At 40.2% G+C, this 19,753-nt stretch overlaps 1 protein-coding gene across 2 annotated transcripts in view; it reads right to left on the bottom strand.

Annotated features, from left to right (window-relative positions):
* Positions 1–19,753, bottom strand: part of Glra1 (glycine receptor alpha 1) — a 103,687-nt gene that overhangs the window by 14,373 nt on the left and 69,561 nt on the right. For both annotated transcript variants that reach the window (XM_074058542.1, XM_074058541.1), the window contains exons 6-7: positions 19,502–19,639; positions 14,776–14,990 (exon numbers count right to left, since the gene is read on the bottom strand). In XM_074058542.1, coding sequence (XP_073914643.1) covers positions 14,776–14,990; positions 19,502–19,639 — 353 coding nt within the window. The remainder of the gene's footprint in view (positions 1–14,775; positions 14,991–19,501; positions 19,640–19,753) is intronic.

The following is a 19,753-nucleotide window of genomic DNA, read 5'->3' as shown; positions in this document are numbered from 1 at the left end:
TTTCCAGAGTGGTTGTACTAGCTTACATTCCCACCAACAGTGTAAGAGGGTTCCTTTTTCCCTGCATCCTCACCAACACCTGTTGTTGGTGGTGTTGCTGATGATGGCTATTCTAACAGGGGTGAGGTGGAATCTTAGTGTGGTTTTAATTTGCATTTCCTTTATTGCTAGAAATGGTGAGCATTTTTTCATGTGTTTTCTGGCCATTTGAATTTCTTCTTTTGAGAAAGTTCTGTTTAGTTCACGTGCCCATTTCTTTATTGGTTCATTAGTTTTGGGAGAATTTAGTTTTTTAAGTTCCCTGTATATTCTGGTTATCAGTCCTTTGTCTGATGTATAATTGGCAAATATTTTCTCCCACTCTGTGGGTGTTCTCTTCAGTTTAGAGACCATTTCTTTTGATGAACAGAAGCTTTTTAGCTTTATGAGGTCCCATTTATCTATGCTATCTCTTAGTTGCTGTGCTGCTGGGGTTTCATTGAGAAAGTTCTTACCTATACCTACTAACTCCAGAGTATTTCCTACTCTTTCTTGTATCAACTTAAGAGTTTGGGGTCTGATATTAAGATCCTTGATCCATTTTGAGTTAATCTTGGTATAGGGTGATATACATGGATCTAGTTTCAGTTTTTTGCAGACTGCTAACCAGTTTTCCCAGCAGTTTTTGTTGAAGAGGCTGCTATTTCTCCATCGTATATTTTTAGCTCCTTTGTCAAAGATAAGTTGCTCATAGTTGTGTGGCTTCATATCTGGATCCTCTATTCTGTTCCACTGGTCTTCATGTCTGTTTTTGTGCCAGTACCATGCTGTTTTTATTGTTATTGCTTTGTAATATAGTTTGAAGTCAGGTATTGTGATACCTCGTGCATTGTTCTTTTGATTGAGTATTGCCTTGGCTATTCGTGGCCTCTTGTGTTTCCATATAAATTTCACAGTAGATTTTTCAATCTCTTTAATGAATGTCATTGGAATTTTGATGGGAATTGCATTAAACATGTAGATTACTTTTGGGAGTATCGACATTTTTACTATGTTGATTCTACCAATCCATGAGCATGGGAGATCTCTCCACTTTCTATAGTCTTCCTCAATCTCTTTCTTCAGAAGTGTATAGTTTTCCTTGTAGAGGTCTTTCACATCTTTTGTTAGGTTTACACCTAGGTATTTGATTTTGTTTGAGGCTATTGTAAATGGAATTGTTTTCATACATTCTTTTTCAGTTTGCTCATTGTTAGTGTATAGAAATGCTAATGATTTTTCTATGTTGATTTTATATCCTGCTACTTTGCTATAGCTATTGATGATGTCTAGAAGCTTCTGAGTAGAGTTTTTTGGGTCTTTAAGGTATAGGATCATGTCGTCTGCAAATAGGGATATTTTGACAGTTTCTTTACCTATTTGTATTCCTTTTATTCCTTCTTCTTGCCTAATTGCTCTGGCTAGGAATTCCAGTACTATGTTGAATAGGAGTGGAGATAGTGGGCATAAGATGCCATATTATAAAATATATATATAGCCAAGTGCTGGTAATCACACCTATAATTCTAGCTACTCAGGAGACAGAGATCAGGAGGACCATGGTTTGAGGACAGCTCTGGCAAACAGTTCTCGAGACCCTATCTTGAAAATACCCAACATAAAACAGGGCTGACAGAGTGGCTCAAGTGGTAGAGCGCCTGCCTAGCAAGCATGAAGGCCTGAGTTCAAACCCCAGTGCTGCCAAAAAAACAAAAACAAAAAACCCAAGAGTGACCTGATTTTCTACCTTAAGAAACTAGAACAAGAACAAAGTAAAACCAAAGAAAACAGAAGGAAGAATAATAAAGATTAGAATGGAAACAAATGAAATAGAGAGTAGAAACACAGTAGAGAAAAATCAGTGAGACAGCACTCTAGAGGCTGGATTATTTCGAATTCAAGGCCAGTCTAGACTACAGTGAGGCACTGACTCCAAAAGAAGTTGAGTAAGCCTATAATATGTAAGGAGACTGAATTCATAGTATAATAAACCCCTTTGAAACAAAGAAATGCCCAGAACCAATTTTTTTTCTATTTTCATGCAAATATATTAAGTACATAGAGCATATTGGCCCTCCCTCGCACTCTCCACTCCCCCTCCCCGTCCCCTCAGCAGCCACCCCTGAAAAGGACCTGTTTTATATTCCTGTCCTTCATTTTTTTAGTGTGTATTCACTGTTCAGAGGGTTTTCACCATGGTATTTCACCCATGAATGTATTTTACTTTAATTAAATTAACCCCCTATTTCTCTCTTTCCTTTCCCTCCCACCCCGTTTTTCAGCAGTTTCAGTGTTTTTCATTATACCTTCTTCATGCATAGATGCAATGTACTTTCATATTATTCACTCTGTAATGTCTCTTCTCCTCTCATGACCCCTATTTTTCTCAAACAGTCCCCCTATTATAAACATGCTCTCTCCTATATATGGTCTTGCAAATGTTTGAGGAAGAGTCGGCACCAATCCTTCTCATGCTTCCTTGGAAAGCAAAGTGGAGAGAACATTTCCTGTCGTCCTGAGGTGCCAGTGTCACACTAGTATCAAAACCAAAGGAGTCACAATGAGCAACTTACATATGAAAATGTCTTTTAAATAGAGACAAAAAAGGCCTCCACAAAATGCTAGCAAACCAGCCCCAGCAGTGTATCAAAAAGGCTACACAGCATGGTAACATAGAATTTTTCCCAGGGATGCAATTTTACTCGATCATACAAAAATCAATCACCATAAGAATTAACTAAAGAACAAATATCACATGATCTACATACATCTGGAAACAACATTTGAAAAAAATTTAACACTTTTTATGATAAAAACATGGAACAAACTAGGGATAGAAGAGAACCTCTTCATCCAGATAAAGGGTATCTACGAAAAACCCAGATGTAACATCATACTTAATAGTGAGGAACCAGAAGTTTTCCTCTCAAGATCTGGAAAAGACAATAATGTCTGTCCTCACCACTTCTATTCTCATTGTACTGGAAGATCTATCCAGGGAAATTAGGCAAGAAAAAAGGAAGAAGCAAAACTATCTCTATCTGTAGATCTCATCATGTCATATAAAGAAAATCTTAAGGAATCCACAAAAACTATTAGAGTTTGTAAATGAGTTCAGCAAAGTTAGAAGATATAAGATCAATACACTAAGTCGATTGTGTCTCTATACCCTACAAGGAATAATCCAAAAATGAAACTTAAAACCAATTCTACTTCTAATAGCATCAGCACTAATAAAATACCTGGAAATAAATGAAACAAAGTAAGAGTTGTAAATTGAAAACATTGTTGAAAGAAATTAAAGATGACTAAATAAATGGAGGAAATCCTGAGTTCTTGGATTAGAAGGTGCAATACTATAAAAATGGCAATGCTCCCCAAATTTATTTGTAGATTCAATGTGTTCTTTATCAAAATTCCAGCTGGCCTTGTTGTTGTAGAAAATGACATGCTGATCCTAAAATTCCCATTCATGTCCACATGCAAATACAAGGGACCTATAACAGCTAACACAATCTTGAAGAACAAAGTTGGAGCACTTTCACTTCCCAATTCCAAAACTTACTACAAATCTACAGTAACCAATATGCTGTGGTACTGGTGTAAGGATAGACATGCAAATGAATGGGACAGAATTGAGAGTATGGATATAAATTCATACATCTATGGTTAATTTATTTATTTTTTGACAAAGGTGTGAATTCTGTGGGGAAAGAATACTCACCTCAACAAACAGTGTGAGTCAACTGGATATCACATAGGAAAAAATGAAGTTGGATCCCTCCCTCACACCATACATGAAAATAAGTCAAATTGTATCAAAGATCTAAATGTAAGAGCTAAACTATAAAACTCTTAGAAGAAAGCATCAGTGTAAATCTTCATGACTAAAAAATGCAAAACACAAGCAATGAAAGAAACAATAAATAAATTAGACTTTATCAAATCAAAGGAAGCAATCAATCAAATGCAGAGACCACCCATAGAATGGGAGAAAATATTTGCAAATCATGTATCTGATAAAGGTTTAAAATTCCAAATGCATAAATAACCATTACAACTCAATAATAATAAGAGAAATGATTTAAGAATGGGCAAAAGATTCAAATAGATATTTCTCTAAGAAGTCATGGAAATTGCCATAAACACACGAAAAGTGATTCAGCATTATTATTCATTAGGAAAATGCAAATCAATGCTATGTGATACTACTTAACACGCACAAAGATGCTATGACAAAAAGATAGTAAGTGTTTGTAAGGATGTCTACCCCAGCTGGGGTTATAAGACGGAGCAGCTAGTTTGGAAAACAGCCTCACAGTTTCCTTAGAAAGTTAAACATGTAGTTAACTATGACCCAACAACTTTACTCCTCAGTGTAGACTATGGGAATTGCATATGTATCCACACAAATGTATTCATAGGCATTCATCATAGCAGCTGTTATGGTTTGAGTAGGAAATGCTCCCCCAGGCTCATGCGTTGGAGACTTGGTCCCCGGCTGGTAGCACTAATTTTGGGAGGTGGTGGAAACTTTGGGAGGTGGAGAAAACTTTGGGAGGTGGAGAAAGTGGGTCACTTCAGCATGTCCTTGGGGGCTGTATCTTGTCCTGGGCCCCTCTTTCTTTCCTTTTCTGCCTCTTGTCAGCCATGAGATGAAATTCCCCTGTCACATGCTCCCACTGTCTGCCCAAGTACCTGGGGCCAAGTGGCCAGGGACTGAGCTCTCTGGAACTGTGAGCCTAAATAAATCTTTCTTACTTTAAGTTGTTTATGTCAGGTATTTTGTCAAAGCAACAGAGGAAGGTTATTTTACTTATTTATTTTTTGGTGGTACTGGGGTTTGAACTCAGGGCCTCACACTTGCTAAGCAAGCATTCTACTGCTTGAGCTACTCCACCAGCCCTTGTCAAAGCAACAGAAAGCTAACTAAGTCAGCAGCATTTTGTGGAGGGGGTGGGTGTTAAGACAGGGTCTTACAACAAGCAGGCCTGACAACGTGGGGGCAGTGTCACCTTTCCCAGTGTTTGGAAAGGGGAAAGCCTGTAGCAGAGGCTCCCACACAGGAGAACTCTGAACAAACAAAGCCTGTGGGACCAGGTGAGTGCTAAGTTCACCCCAGAGATCTGCATAAATAACGCCACTAGCTACAGCAGGCTGAGAGCAGCAGGCAGGCAGGCCACAGTTGCAGATACCACTCTCAGAACTGTCTCCAGACTCTTTTTTTTTCTTTTTCTCCCTACCTTTGATGAGAGAACAACTGAATTACACCTGCAAGCCGAAAAACTTACTGAAACTGTATTGCATTTGAACTTGGGACACTTGGTGGGGCTTTTTTTTGTGTGTGTGTGTGTGTGTGTGTGTGAGTGTGTAGTTTTGTTCTACTTTATGCATCCCCTTTGATGAGACAACTACAGAACAACATCTGAGGCACCAACTCCAGGACTGGAGATTGAGACGGACACCCAAATTATTAAGACTGAAACTGCATTGCATATAAACTTGGAAGTTTTTTTTTTTTAATTTTATATTTTCCATTTTATTTTAATTCATTTTTACATATAGATATTTCTTTCATTTACTTATTTTTAATTTTTTTTATCTTTGATTTTCAATCCTCTCTCTGTCTCTCTAATGTCTGTTCAGCTTACTGTCGATTAGTACACTAACACTCCCTGTTTATACCTTTGAAACTCTCTTGTCTGATACCTTGTTCTGCTTTCTCCCTCTTGTCTGTATATTTGTTTTCCCCTTTTCTTTAACTTCTTGTTTTCCATCTCAGCTCACCCTTCCATTCTAAATATTACCATTGTTATTATTACAAGCTAGAAAATACTTAATTGCACACAGTACAGGGACAGTAACAACACCAAAGACAATGACGGGAAGACAGAAAAAACAGGGAAACCAGTTTCCCCACAGCAAAAAATTAGTACAGGAACCAGAGGGGAATGAAGAGAACAGAAACTCAGATCCAGACTCCAACAAAATGAAGATAAACTATGCCAAAGGACCCAATGAAGCCCACAAGAATAATTTGAAAGAAGACATACTACAAGTACTCAATGAGAATTTTATAGAGATGATACTGGATAGGGTCAACCAAAATGTATAGGAGACACTCAAGAAATTCCAAGACAACAAAAATAGAGAATTTGAAAAAGCAAAAGAAGAAATAAAGGAAACCATAGAAGCACTGTATAAACACCAAAGTGAAAGAGAGAACACAATGAATAAATGGATAAATGAACTCAGGACAAAAATAGACAACAATAAAGAAGAAAACTGCCAGGATATGGAAAACCTCAGAAAAAAGAACGAAACAGAACTGCAAAACAAAACAGAAGGCCAATCCAGCAGAATAGAACAAACAGAAGACAGAATCTCAGAACTTGAAGATGAAATGGTAATTAAAGGAAAAACCAAAGAACTATTAATTAAACAACTCAAGACCTGTGAAAAGAAAATGCAAGAACTCACTGACTCCATCAAAAGACCAAACTTGAGAATCATGGGCATTGAAGAAGGAGAAGAGGTGCAAGCGAAGGGAATGCGTAATATATTCAACAAAATAATAACGGAAAATTTCCCAAATCTAGAGAAAGATATTCCCTTACAGATGCAAGAGGCCTCCAGGACACCAAACAGACCAGATCAAAATAGAACTACTCCATGACATATCATCATTAAAACAACAAGTTCAGAAACTAGGGAAAGAATATTGAAGGCTGTAAGAGAGAAAAAACAAGTAACATACAAAGGTAAACCCATCAAAATCACAGCAGACTTCTCAACAGAAACATTAAAAGCAAGAAGAGCGTGGGGTGAGATCTTCCAGGCACTGAATGAAAATAACTTCAACCCCAGGATACTCTACCCAGCAAAACTATCATTCAAAATAGATGGAGCAATAAAAGTCTTCCATGATAAGCAGAAACTAAAACAATATGTCACCACAAAGCCACCATTACAAAAGATTCTGCAAGGGATTCTGCACACAGAAAGTGACACCCAACTTAACCATGAAAAGGCAGGCAGCACCAAACCACAGGATAAGAAAAAGCAAGACAGTAGAGAGTAACATCAAGTTAGGTACACACAATCAAACCTTCAAACAACTAAGACAACTAAATGGCAGGAATCACCACATACCTATCAGTACTAACGCTTAATGTTAATGGACTTAATTCACCCATCAAAAGACACCGTTTGACAAAATGGATTAAAAAAGAAGATCCAACAATTTGTTGCTTACAGGAGACTCATCTCACCGACAGAAATAAGCTTATGCTTAGGATGAAAGGCTGGAAGAAGATTTACCAAGCCAATGGCCCCCGAAAACAGGCAGGAGTAGCAATACTTATCTCTGACAAAGTAGACTTCAAACCTACATTGATCAAACGAGATAAAGAAGGACATTCCATACTAATAAAAGGGGAAATAGACCAAAAGGAAATAATAATCATCAATCTGTACTCACCCAATGTCAACGCACCCAATTTCATCAAACATACCCTGAAAGACCTAAAAGCATATATAAACGCCAACACAGTGGTTGTGGGAGACTTTAACACCCCATTATCATCAATAGATAGGTCATCCAAACAAAAAATCAATAAAGAAATCCAAGATCTAAAATATGCAATAGATCAAATGGACCTAGTAGATGTCTACAGAACATTTCATCCAACCTCTACACAATATACATTCTTCTCAGCAGCCCATGGAACCTTCTCCAAAATCGATCATATCCTAGGGCACAAAGCAAGCCTCAGCAAATATAAGAAAATAGAAATAATACCGTGCATACTATCTGACCACAATGCAGTAAAAGTAGAACTCAACAACAAAAGTAAAGACAAAAAACATGCAAACAGCTGGAAACTAAATAACTCATTACTTAATGAACAATGGATCATCGATGCAATAAAAGAGGAAATTAAAAAGTTCCTGGAAGTCAATGAAAATGAAAACACAACCTACCGGAACCTATGGGACACAGCTAAGGCAGTCTTGAGAGGAAAGTTTATAGCCATGAGTGCATATATTAAAAAGATTGAAAGATCCCAAATCAATGACCTAATGATACATCTCAAACTCCTAGAAAAACAAGAACAAGCAAATCCCAAAACAAATAGAAGGGAGAAATAATAAAAATAAGAGCTGAAATCAACGAAATAGAAACCAAAAAAACCATACAAAGAATTAATGAAACAAAAAGTTGGTTCTTTGAAAAAATAAACAAGATCGATAGACCCCTGACAAACCTGACTAAAATGAGGAGAGAAAAAACCCAAATTGGTAGAATCAGGAATGCAAAAGGGGAGATAACAACAAACACCATGGAAGTCCAGGAAATCATCAGAGACTACTTTGAGAACCTATATTCAAATAAATTTGAAAATCTTAAAGAAATGGACAGATTTCTAGATACATATGATCATCCAAAACTGAACCAAGAGGAAATTAATCACCTAAATAGACCTATAACACAAAATGAAATTGAAGCAGCAATCAAGAGTCTCCCCAAAAAGAAAAGTCCAGGACCTGATGGATTCTCTGCTGAATTCTATCAGACCTTTAAAGAAGAACTGATACCAACCCTCCTTAAACTGTTCCACAAAATAGAAAGGGAAGGAAAACTGCCTAACACATTTTATGAAGCCAGTATTACACTTATCCCAAAACCAGGCAAAGACACCTCCAAAAAGGAGAACTATAGGCCAATATCCTTAATGAACATTGATGCAAAAATCCTCAACAAAATAATGGCAAACCGAATTCAGCAACACATCAAAAAGATTATTCACCACGACCAGGTAGGCTTCATCCCAGGGATGCAGGGGTGGCTCAACATACGAAAATCAATAAACGTAATAAACCACATTAACAGAAGCAAAGATAAAAACCACTTGATCATCTCAATAGATGCAGAAAAAGCCTTTGATAAGATCCAACATCATTTCATCATAAAAGCTCTAAAAAAACTAGGAATAGAAGGAAAGTTCCTCAACATTATAAAAGCTATATATGACAAACCTACAGCCAGCATTATACTTAACGGAGAAAAACTGAAAGCATTCCCTCTAAAATCAGGAACCAGACAAGGATGCCCACTATCTCCACTCCTATTCAACATAGTACTGGAATTCCTAGCCAGAGCAATTAGGCAAGAAGAAGGAATAAAAGGAATACAAATAGGTAAAGAAACTGTCAAAATATCCCTATTTGCAGACGACATGATCCTATACCTTAAAGACCCAAAAAACTACTCAGAAGCTTCTAGACATCATCAATAGCTATAGCAAGGTAGCAGGATATAAAATCAATATAGAAAAATCATTAGCATTTCTATACACTAACAATGAGCAAACGGAAAAAGAATGTATGAAAACAATTCCATTTACAATAGCCTCAAACAAAATCAAATACCTAGGTGTAAACCTAACAAAAGATGTGAAAGACCTCTACAAGGAAAACTATACACTTCTGAAGAAAGAGACTGAGGAAGACTATAGAAAGTGGAGAGATCTCCCATGCTCATGGATTGGTAGAATCAGCATAGTAAAAATGTCGATACTCCCAAAAGTAATCTACATGTTTAATGCAATTCCCATCAAAATTCCAATGACATTCATTAAAGAGATTGAAAAATCTACTGTGAAATTTATATGGAAACACAAGAGGCCACGAATAGCCAAGGCAATACTCAATCAAAAGAACAATGCACGAGGTATCACAATACCTGACTTCAAACTATATTACAAAGCAATAACAATAAAAACAGCATGGTACTGGCACAAAAACAGACATGAAGACCAGTGGAACAGAATAGAGGATCCATATGAAGCCACACAACTATAACCAACTTATCTTTGACAAAGGAGCTTAAAATATATGATGGAGAAATAGCAGCCTCTTCAACAAAAACTGTTGGGAAAACTGGTTAGCAGTCTGCAAAAAACTGAAACTAGATCCATGTATATCACCCTATACCAAGATTAACTCAAAATGGATCAAGGATCTTAATATCAGACCCCAAACTCTTAAGTTGATACAGGAAAGAGTAGGAAATACTCTGGAGTTAGTAGGTATAGGTAAGAACTTTCTCAATGAAACCCCAGCAGCACAGCAACTAAGAGATAGCATAGATAAATGGGACCTCATAAAACTAAAAAGCTTCTGTTCATCAAAAGAAATGGTCTCTAAACTGAAGAGAACACCCACAGAGTGGGAGAAAATATTTGCCAACTATACATCAGACAAAGGACTGATAACCAGAATATATAGGGACCTTAAAAAACTAAATTCTCCCAAAACTAATGAACCAATAAAGAAATGGGCATGTGAACTAAACAGAACTTTCTCAAAAGAAGAAATTCAAATGGCCAGAAAACACATGAAAAAATGCTCACCATCTCTAGCAATAAAGGAAATGCAAAAGAAATGCAAATTAAAACCATGCTAAGATTCCACCTCACCCCTGTTAGAATAGCCATAATCAGCAACAACACCACCAACAGGTGTTGGCGAGGATGCGGGGAAAAAGGAACCCTCTTACACTGTTGGTGGGAATGTAGACTAGTACAACCACTCTGGAAAAAAATTTGGAGGCTACTTAAAAAGCTAGACATGGATCTACCATTTGATCCAGTGATACCACTCTTGGGGATATACCCAAAAGACTGTGACACACGTTACTCCAGAGGCACCTGCACACCCATGTTTATTGCCGCAATATTCACAATAGCCAAGTTATGGAAACAGCCAAGATGCCCCAGCACTGACGAATGGATTAAGAAAATGTGGTATCTATACACAATGGAATTCTATGCAGCCATGAAGAAGAACGAAATGTTATCATTCGCTGGTAAATGGATGGAATTGGAGAACATCATTCTGAGTGAGGTTAGCCTGGCCCAAAAGACCAAAAATCGTATGTTCTCCCTCATATGTGGACATTAGATCAAGGGCAAACACAACAATGGGATTGGACTATGAGCACATGATAAAAGCGAGAGCACACAAGGGAGGGGTGAGGATAGGTAAGACACCTAAAAAACTAGCTAGCATTTGTTGCCCTTAACGCAGAGAAACTAAAGCAGATACCTTAAAGCAACTGAGGCCAATAGGAAAAGGGGAACAGGTACTAGAGAAAAGGTGAGATCAAAAAGAATTAACCTAGAAGGTAACACACACGCACAGGAAATCAATGTGAGTCAATGCCCTGTATAGCTATCCTTATCTCAACCAGCAAAAACCCTTGTTCCTTCCTATTATTGCTTATACTCTCTCTACAACAAAATTAGAAATAAGGGCAAAATAGTTTCTGCTGGGTATTGAGGGGGGGGGAGAGGGAGGGGGCGGAGTGGGTGGTAAGGGAGGGGGTGGGGGCAGGGGGGAGAAATGACCCAAGCCTTGTATGCACATATGAATAATAAAAGAAAAACGAAAAAAACCAAAAAAGACAGGGTCTTACTATGTAGCCCAGGCTGGTCTCAACTTGTGTTCCTCCTGTCTTAGCCTCCTGAGTGATGGGATTATCTATATGTGCCACCATGCCTGACAGCATTATTTACAATATCCAAAAAAGTGGAAAAAACCTAAAAGTCTATCAACTCCTACTGGATAAGCAAAATGTCATATATCCTTACAGTGGAATATTATTTAGCCATTAAAAGGAAAAAAGTACTAATACATTCTACAACATGGATGAACATTGAGAACATGTGGTAAGTAAAAGAAGCCAGTTATGAAAGGCTACCCATGGTATGATGCCAGTTATTAGATATGTCAGAAAAGGCAAATCCATAGAAATAGGAAGTATCTATTCATGTTTGCCATTGGCTGGGGGGTGGGAGGGAGGAAATGAGGAGTGACTATTAGTAAATATGGGGTTTCTTTTTGGGGTGACGAAAATGTCCTGGAATTAGACAATATCTGTAGATAGTTGCATGGATAGGGTTGTACAACTTTGCGAATATCTAAAAGTTGCTGAATTTTATGCTTTAAAGAAGTGAATGGAGGAGAATTTGGAGTTGAGTGTTAATAACAAATGGTGCTGAGTACTGAGTCCAGTGTTAACTGCAAGGAGCACAGTGTGTTGAGTCTAGCGTCGAATGAGGAAAGCAGGGCGTTATGGCTGCTGTTACAACTGGACAGAGCAGAAGTGTTGGGTGCTTTAGTGATCAGAGTTTGGTTTCATGCATCTGTAGTGGATGTAGCAGAATTTGAGGCCTTGTGTTAGTGACGCAAGGAACTTCTTATTGAGTTTATTTTTTCCTTGTTAGTTTTGTTGTAAGCATGAACAGAGGAGAGTGTGGCGACTGCTGTTGACGGCAAATGAAACCAAATGTTGGTTTCACTTTAAAAGTTAATGCCTTGAAAAACAGTGCACAGATTATTCTAGATGGAAAGAGATGAAGTAGACCAATCATATGCAGTGTGCCCGGGATCCTTAATTGGATCCTACATTGTATTTACATTTTTTGACAACTGGGAAAATTTGAATAAAGATTCTGTATCTTATGATGTTTCTGAATCTTTTTAATTCAAATTCCTAACTCAATAGTAATTACTGAATTATTGTTAATTTTAGATATGATAGTGTTATTTTTCCTTATATTGAAATGAATTGTTATGATGGCTGGATCATAACTTTGAAGATCAACACTTCTGATCTTCAAATGAATCATCAGTAATGGTGCCTGTCTTCCTGTCCTGTTAGCTACGTATCTAGCTCTGTATCTAGACAGAGAAAACGAATGGGGCAAAGCGATAATAACTGGCAATTCTAAGGTGAAGCGTCTCAGTGCATGTTGCTCTTTCTTTCCACTTTTCTGTACTGAAGCAGAGTGCTTCCTGCAGCACCAACTGGAGTCACAGAGAACATCGCTTAGCACACAGCCCGAGGAGGCAGAGTGTGGGACCGGCATGACAGCAGGCAGAAGGTTGTGTCTAGTGCTGAGGGAACAGACAGAACGAGGCTCAGCACTAATCGTGAGTGTCACAGAATGCAGTCCTAGCACTGAGAGCAAGTCAAGTAGGATGGAGCCTCCAACACTAACACTGAGGGAACAGGGTCTGCTCTTTCAACTAGGAGTGAGAGGAGCAGTAGGTGGCGTCTGGCACTTGGGCATCACGTGTGAAAAGTGGCTTAAGTGAAACACGGGCCGGGGTGTTGGCAGTGAAAGGCACTCATTGTCAGGGTGACTGGAGGACCAACAGTGCCTCCTAATGAGTCAAGTGGGATGCTGTGTCTGGGTTAAGAGAGAACCGGACAGAGTGCTGTGTCTAGCATGAGGCCAATGGAACAAGATGCTGTCAGAGTTAATAGTGAATGAAGAGGGATATGATTTAAGTGTTAATAGTGAATGTGGAGTCTAACATTAGAAATGCAAAAACAGACTGAAGTATTTCCAGAAAAAGGTTAACATCGAGGCATGAGGCTGATGTCTTACGAAGGACCTGCTTTCCCAGTGCTCAGGAGGCTCAGTCAGGAAGATGGAGAATTCAAGGCCAGTCTGGGATACATAGTGAGACACTGTCTCTTAAAAAAAAAGCACCGACTTGCAAGGTTGGCCGTTGGCTGGTATCTGGGGAATATTTCTATCTTCCCTAAGTGCTCAATGGGCCTTGGCTGCTTGTATAAACAACTCGTTTAATCCTAAACATCTGCTTTCCAACCAGGAGCCTGGAAATTTGATACAGGCAGGGGGTGCCTGCCCCGAATTGAAACTTGGGGTGCTTAGTGTCTAGTGAGCCTCAGCACAGTCTCTGTGCTCAGGGCAGAAACATCACACCAGTCTGTGTTTTTGTTTTTGGAATAAGTGCACTGTGTGAGACTCTACACTGAGAGAGAGAGAGGAATGAAGTGTGCATATGCATTCCTACAACCTGTGCCCAGGCTCTTCTCCCTTACAGTCTGTGTATCCTTAACCTGGGGCTGTGTAAATCTTAGCATGTGTACATCTGTACATGGAGTCCTCTGACTCCTTGTACCAAATCTCCAAACATGGAATTGTTCTTAGAGCTAAGTATTCACCAGCAATAGTGAAAGGAGCAGTCCGGGGTACTTAGCTCTAAAAATGAATAGAGTAGGATGAGAAGTTGAGTGTTAAAGTGGTTTTCTTTTGTGTGTGTGTGTGTGGGGGGGGTCTTGCTATGTTTCCAGGCTGGCCTTGAACTCCTGAGCTGAAGCAATTCTCCTACCTTAACCTCTGAAGTAGCTGGGACTACAAACATGTACCATTGCAGTTGTTTCATTTTGTTTTTGCAAACTTGAGTTTTGTTTTTCTTTTTCTTTTATGGTGGGACTGGGGTTTGAACTCAGGGCTTTGAGCTTGTAAAATAGGTGCTCTATCACTTGAGCCATGCCTCCAGTCCGTTTTTGCTCTGGTTGTTTTTTTGGAGATGGGATCTCAGGAACCATTTATCTGGGCTGGGCTTGAACTGCAATCTCAGCCTTCCAAATAGCTAGGATTATGAGCATGAGCCACTGGCGCCTGGCCAAAGTTGAATTTTAATGAAGCAGAATGTGTGTGTGATGCTGGAGGGGAAAGGAGCAGAGGCGGTGTCCAGCAGCTGTACAGAATGTGTGGTTGAGTGTGGTGGAAGGACCGATGGATCAGAATCCTGGCCCCTGCAAAGTACAGTTGCCAAATGCATGGTGATAAATCCCTTATGCTCCCCACATCTCAGGCAGGGTAGGGAAATGTTCTGCCCAGGTGTTCTGAACTCTCAGGCAGTAGCACTTACCTTGGGCAGGGATGCTCGGGAGCCAGAGCTCTGGGTGGTCATGGTGAGCACAGTGGTGATGCCCAGGCCCACACGGGCTGGTGCCGCATCCATGTTGATCCAGAAGGAAATCCATGAGAGGATAACGATGAGCAGGCTGGGAATGTACATCTGGATCAGATAGTAGCCCATCTGCCGCTCCAGGTGGAACCGGGCCTCGATGCAGGTGAATTTACCTGCAAGAAATTATAGTGAGGTGATGTAGCCTGGTGGATAGGGACAAAGGATTTAGGGTGAGAGCAACTCCTCAGTTGGAGTCCTGGTTCAGCCTCACACTAGCTGTGTCCTTAGGCAAGTGCTTGAATCACTCCGGACCTCAGTTTCCTCATGTGGGATAAACTTGAGATAATGTAGGTAGCTCTTTGTATCCATCATGGATTCAACCAACCATGGTAGAAAGTATTCAAAGCAATGTGTCTGTAGTGAACATACATGGACTTTCCCCTTGTTATCATTGTCTAAGCAATACAGTATATCTATTTCATAATATTTACATTGACTTAGGTATTGCAAGTTATCCAGAGATAATTTAAAGTGTACAGGAGGGTTTGCATCAGCCATATGTAAATACTATACCCTTTTATAAAGGGACTTGAGCATGCTTGAATTTTGGTATCCAAGGTGGGTTCTGGAACCAATTCCCTGTGGATACCAAGGAATTATGGCAATAAAAATAATACCTACTTCATTTGGCTACTCCTATTGTTATTGTGAAGATAAAATGAGATGCTATTTATGAAGATCTAAGCCCAGTCCTTATACTTCATAAGTACTCAGGTTGTTATTTGCCATCATTGTCACCATCATCACCATCAACATCACCAGTTTCTGCTGATAAGAGTGGGCTTAAGTGGAGCTTCCCCTATCCTTCTGCCAGCTGTCTTCCCAATACGTGACTGAGTCCTGTCACATATTGAAGAACTTTTCATGTCTTCCTCCTCTTCTTGTAGAAGGACCTTTTATTGGGTACAGGAAAAAGTTCAGGATCTTTAGTCTGCCCGTCACAGTTGAGTTCTGACCTGTCTTTCCACGATTTTCTTAGTACCCTCCCCACAGCCACTGCTTGCCTGCAGCATGTCCTGCCCCATCACACTTTGAGCCTCTGACCTTGCCAGTCCCTCTGCTGGGATGCCCTAAATCCTTCCCACACCTAGCCAGGGAAATGCTCCTTCTCTTCCATGGCATTTCAGCGTTCAGCGGGCAGTCCCCCAGGTAGAATGCCTCTTTCCCCATGTTCCCTCAGCTCTGCTCACATGAAGTCAGATCCTTTAGGGCAAAGTACAAGAAGGGAGTGGGCAAATTGTTCTTCTTCTTCTCTGTCTTCAGCATAGAGTGGGAAGTTTATCCCCTCTCTGTCTGTGCATCCATGGAACTAATAAAAGTTCTTATTCAAAGAGGAGAAAGTTCTGCAGCCTATGGCTCATTTTTATATGCTTCATGGGTTCACATTTACTCAATTAAAAGTTTGTCCAAAGAGGTAACCGTAACTTGACTATTACCACCTAAAATAGACAACAAAGGGAGTACCTGCTACACTGTTTCTATGGATGGCAGATGGTTTTAATGTTCAATCTACAGTCTTCATTAATTTTCTTTAATGCTTTTATGATTCTTCTTTTTTATTTTATTTCTTTTATTCATACATGCATACAATGTTTGGGTCATTTCTCCCCCCCCCGCCCCCTCTTTATGATTCTTCTTGATCCTGCTACACTGTTTCTATGGATGGCAGATGGTTTTAATGTTCAATCTACAGTCTTCATTAATTTTCGTTAATGCTTTTATGATTCTTTTTTATTTTATTTCTTTTATTCATACATGCATACAATGTTTGGGTCATTTCTCCCCCCCTCCCCCCGCCCCCTCTTTATGATTCTTCTTGATCCTATTGGTTTTATCCACAAATAAAAACTTTTTTTTCACTTTAAAGGATGGTTCTCACTAATTTCTCTTTTAGTAAAAAATAACTGGATGTCTTCTGGTCCTGGTCTGGACAACCCATCAACTAAATTTCCTACCAACTAAACTTCCCTTGCCACCTCTTAAGTTTAAGTTAAAAACAGAAGGCTCAAATAATGGCCTCCATCTACAAGGGACCCTTAGATAGGCCTCTGTGAGAAGGCCCTGACTGTTGTCCCCTACTGACGCCCTTTTCTAGCTCAAAGCAGCCAAAGAGTGGTCATTGCCCCTTTTCCCTAACAGCCGTTAGGGTTACTTCTTCAGAGGGGCGGGGAATGAGACAGAGGGTCCCTGGAAACCTCCATTATGACCTCCCTGTCACCTTAAAGTGTGGAAAGGAAAGGCAGGACGGACAATGTGAGGATCAGAACCAACCAATCAGAACGCTGCAGGCACAGCATACCACAATGCTGCTTTCTGCACACCTAATTAGCATAGAGCTTGAGAAAATAGATAAAAACCTCAGACCATGTCACTTCCCTGGCAACCCACTCAGGATCCCTCCGGCTGGAGCTTTCATTCTTTCCCTTAATAAACTTTCCTATCTCTATGCTCACCCTTGTCTGTGAAGTTCATTCTTTGGCTTGGTGAGACAAGAACCTGCCAATCCCCCCCTCTGGCTAAACACCTAAGCCACCAAACTTGAGTGGAGGTCCTACCCAAATCTCCCATAACAAAACCAGCAGGGGCCAGTCCCATGGCAAGGTCTTGGTTATTGTCCACCAAAGCCCACTAAGTAGGGGACTTCTTGCAGCAACCTGGACTATCAACCCTGTGTGGACAGGACCTTGTCAGTCCTTCCTCCTTGTATCCACAGGGCCTAGCATAGAGCTCAGCTCTCACTTAAATGTGAAAGGTTAAAGAGCAAAGAGAAAATGAAGGAGAAAGTTCAGAGTGCATTTGTTTCTGCATCTTGGTTATTGTGACTAAGTCTGTAGAGAATGTACAAGCACAGATACCACTTTGAAATACTTATTTCATTTTCTTTAAATAGATATCCAGAAGTGGTATTGCTGGATCAATGGATGAATGGATAAAAAAAAATGGAGTATTAATCAGGCTTAAAAAAGAAGGAAATGCTGCCATTTGGAACAACATGGATGGACCTGGAGGACATTTTCATGCTAAGTGAAATGAGCCAGCCTCAGAAATACAGCATGATCTCATTTCTCTGTAGAATATAAAATAGTAACTTCATAGATGTAGAAAGTAGAGTGGTGGTTGCCAGAGGCTAGGATGGGAGGAGGTGGAGGGGATGGAGAGATGTTGGTTAAAGGGTACAGTGATTCAGTTATGCAAGATGAGTAAGTTCTGGAGATGGAATGTACAGCAGTGTGATTAGCGTTAACCACTCTATACCATGTACTTGAAATTTGCCTAGAGGGTAGATCTTAAGTGTTCTTGCCTTCCCACACACCCACCCATGGTAGATATGTAAATGGACTGATGTAAATTAGCTTGATTGTGGTGATTATTTCACAATGTCTACATATATTAAAACATCAAGGTGTATAACTTCAATATATACAGCTTTATATTTTATTTGTCATACCTCAGGAAAGCCAAATTACAAAAGAAAATGGCAGTACAGATGGTAGGGTTGTGGCATGTGAGGATCAGTTGTGATTGGCTGATAGTTGGAGCCCCATCATCTTTCTGAGGCTCAGCTTTCCCAGGGATGAAGAGGATCTGTGGAGATTCTGGAACTTCTCTGATATGACCCAAGGGTAGCTTGCTTGCTCTCTTACTGGGATTTTGATTTGTAACAGAGCCTGCATTGGTTTCTCTTGGTCCCTCTCTGTCACCTCCTTTCCATGGCCTGTCATTAGTCTACTCTACATCTCTCCTGTACTCAGGTGGGTTCAGACAGCAGCTTCCTAGCAGCCTGCCAGCTGGCATGCCAACTCAATGAACTCCCAGTCAGAGACAGGGCGTGCAAAGCTGATCAACCCCTGAACATTTGCAAATTCAGCTTCCAACAAAGGCTGAGTTGGTCATGGGTAGTAGAGAGCTGAGCTAAGCAATTGCAGTTTTCTGCTCCACTCTGGCTCCCAGGCTAGTGAACCCTCTTCAACTAGCTACAAAGCTTCCACAGTGCCTCTGGGTTCCCTCTTGCTGAGGTCAAATGTGAGTGTTCTCTCTACTTTTGCCTCACCCTAAGTGTGAGTTCCTGTGTCAGACTCTCCCCCATAGTCATTCTTTTTTTTCCCCTTTGGTGGTACTAGAGTTTGAACTCAGGGCCTCATGCTTGCTAGGCAGGCACTCTCCTGCTTGAGCCACTCCACCAGCCCTGATTTGTGCTGATTATTTTCGAGATAGTCTCTTAAACTGTTTTCCCAGGCTGGCTTCGAACCATGATCCTCCTAACCTCTGGCTCCTGAATAACTAAGATTATAGGCGTGACCCACAAGTGCCTGGCTCCAGTAGCCATTCTTCACCTTGCCTTAGGACTAGGATTCCTACCCAGAATAAAGACTGTATTTACCAGCTTCCCTTGTAATGAGATGTGGTCTAAGCTTAAGTTACCACGCCAGTAGTCAGGAAGAAAATTTCAGAGGCACTTTGTGGTTTCAAAACCTGTTCTCTTAACCACTAGGTAATAAATGCAGAGCAGTGCTCATGATGGGCACTGTGTAAGCTCTGTGGAATCAATGACTGAATGGCTGTTTGAAAAGACCTGGAGTCTTGGGTGGGGGCGGGATTCAAGGACAATGGCCACTACACCCACCTGTGTTGTAGTGCTTGGTGCAGTATCTCAAGTCCTTCTCTTCCTTCAGGATAAACTGAGGCAAGGTCAGTCCGTCAGCCACCTGCACGGCTCCCTGCTCCTGCCACTCAAAGATGAGGTCATTCATGGTGTAGCCAACTGGGGTGGGGGCAGAAAAAAGCTCAGTCACCATTAGGAGCGTTTGTTAGAGGCAGAGAGAAACACAGACCCTCCCTGGAATTCAGGAGACTGAGACTGTGTTGCTTTTTTCTT

This window comes from Castor canadensis, chromosome 16, assembly GCF_047511655.1.
Source record: "Castor canadensis chromosome 16, mCasCan1.hap1v2, whole genome shotgun sequence".
Classification (NCBI taxonomy): domain Eukaryota; kingdom Metazoa; phylum Chordata; class Mammalia; order Rodentia; family Castoridae; genus Castor; species Castor canadensis.
The sequence above is the reverse complement of the archived record's forward strand: the minus strand, read 5'-3'. Positions and strand labels throughout refer to the sequence as shown.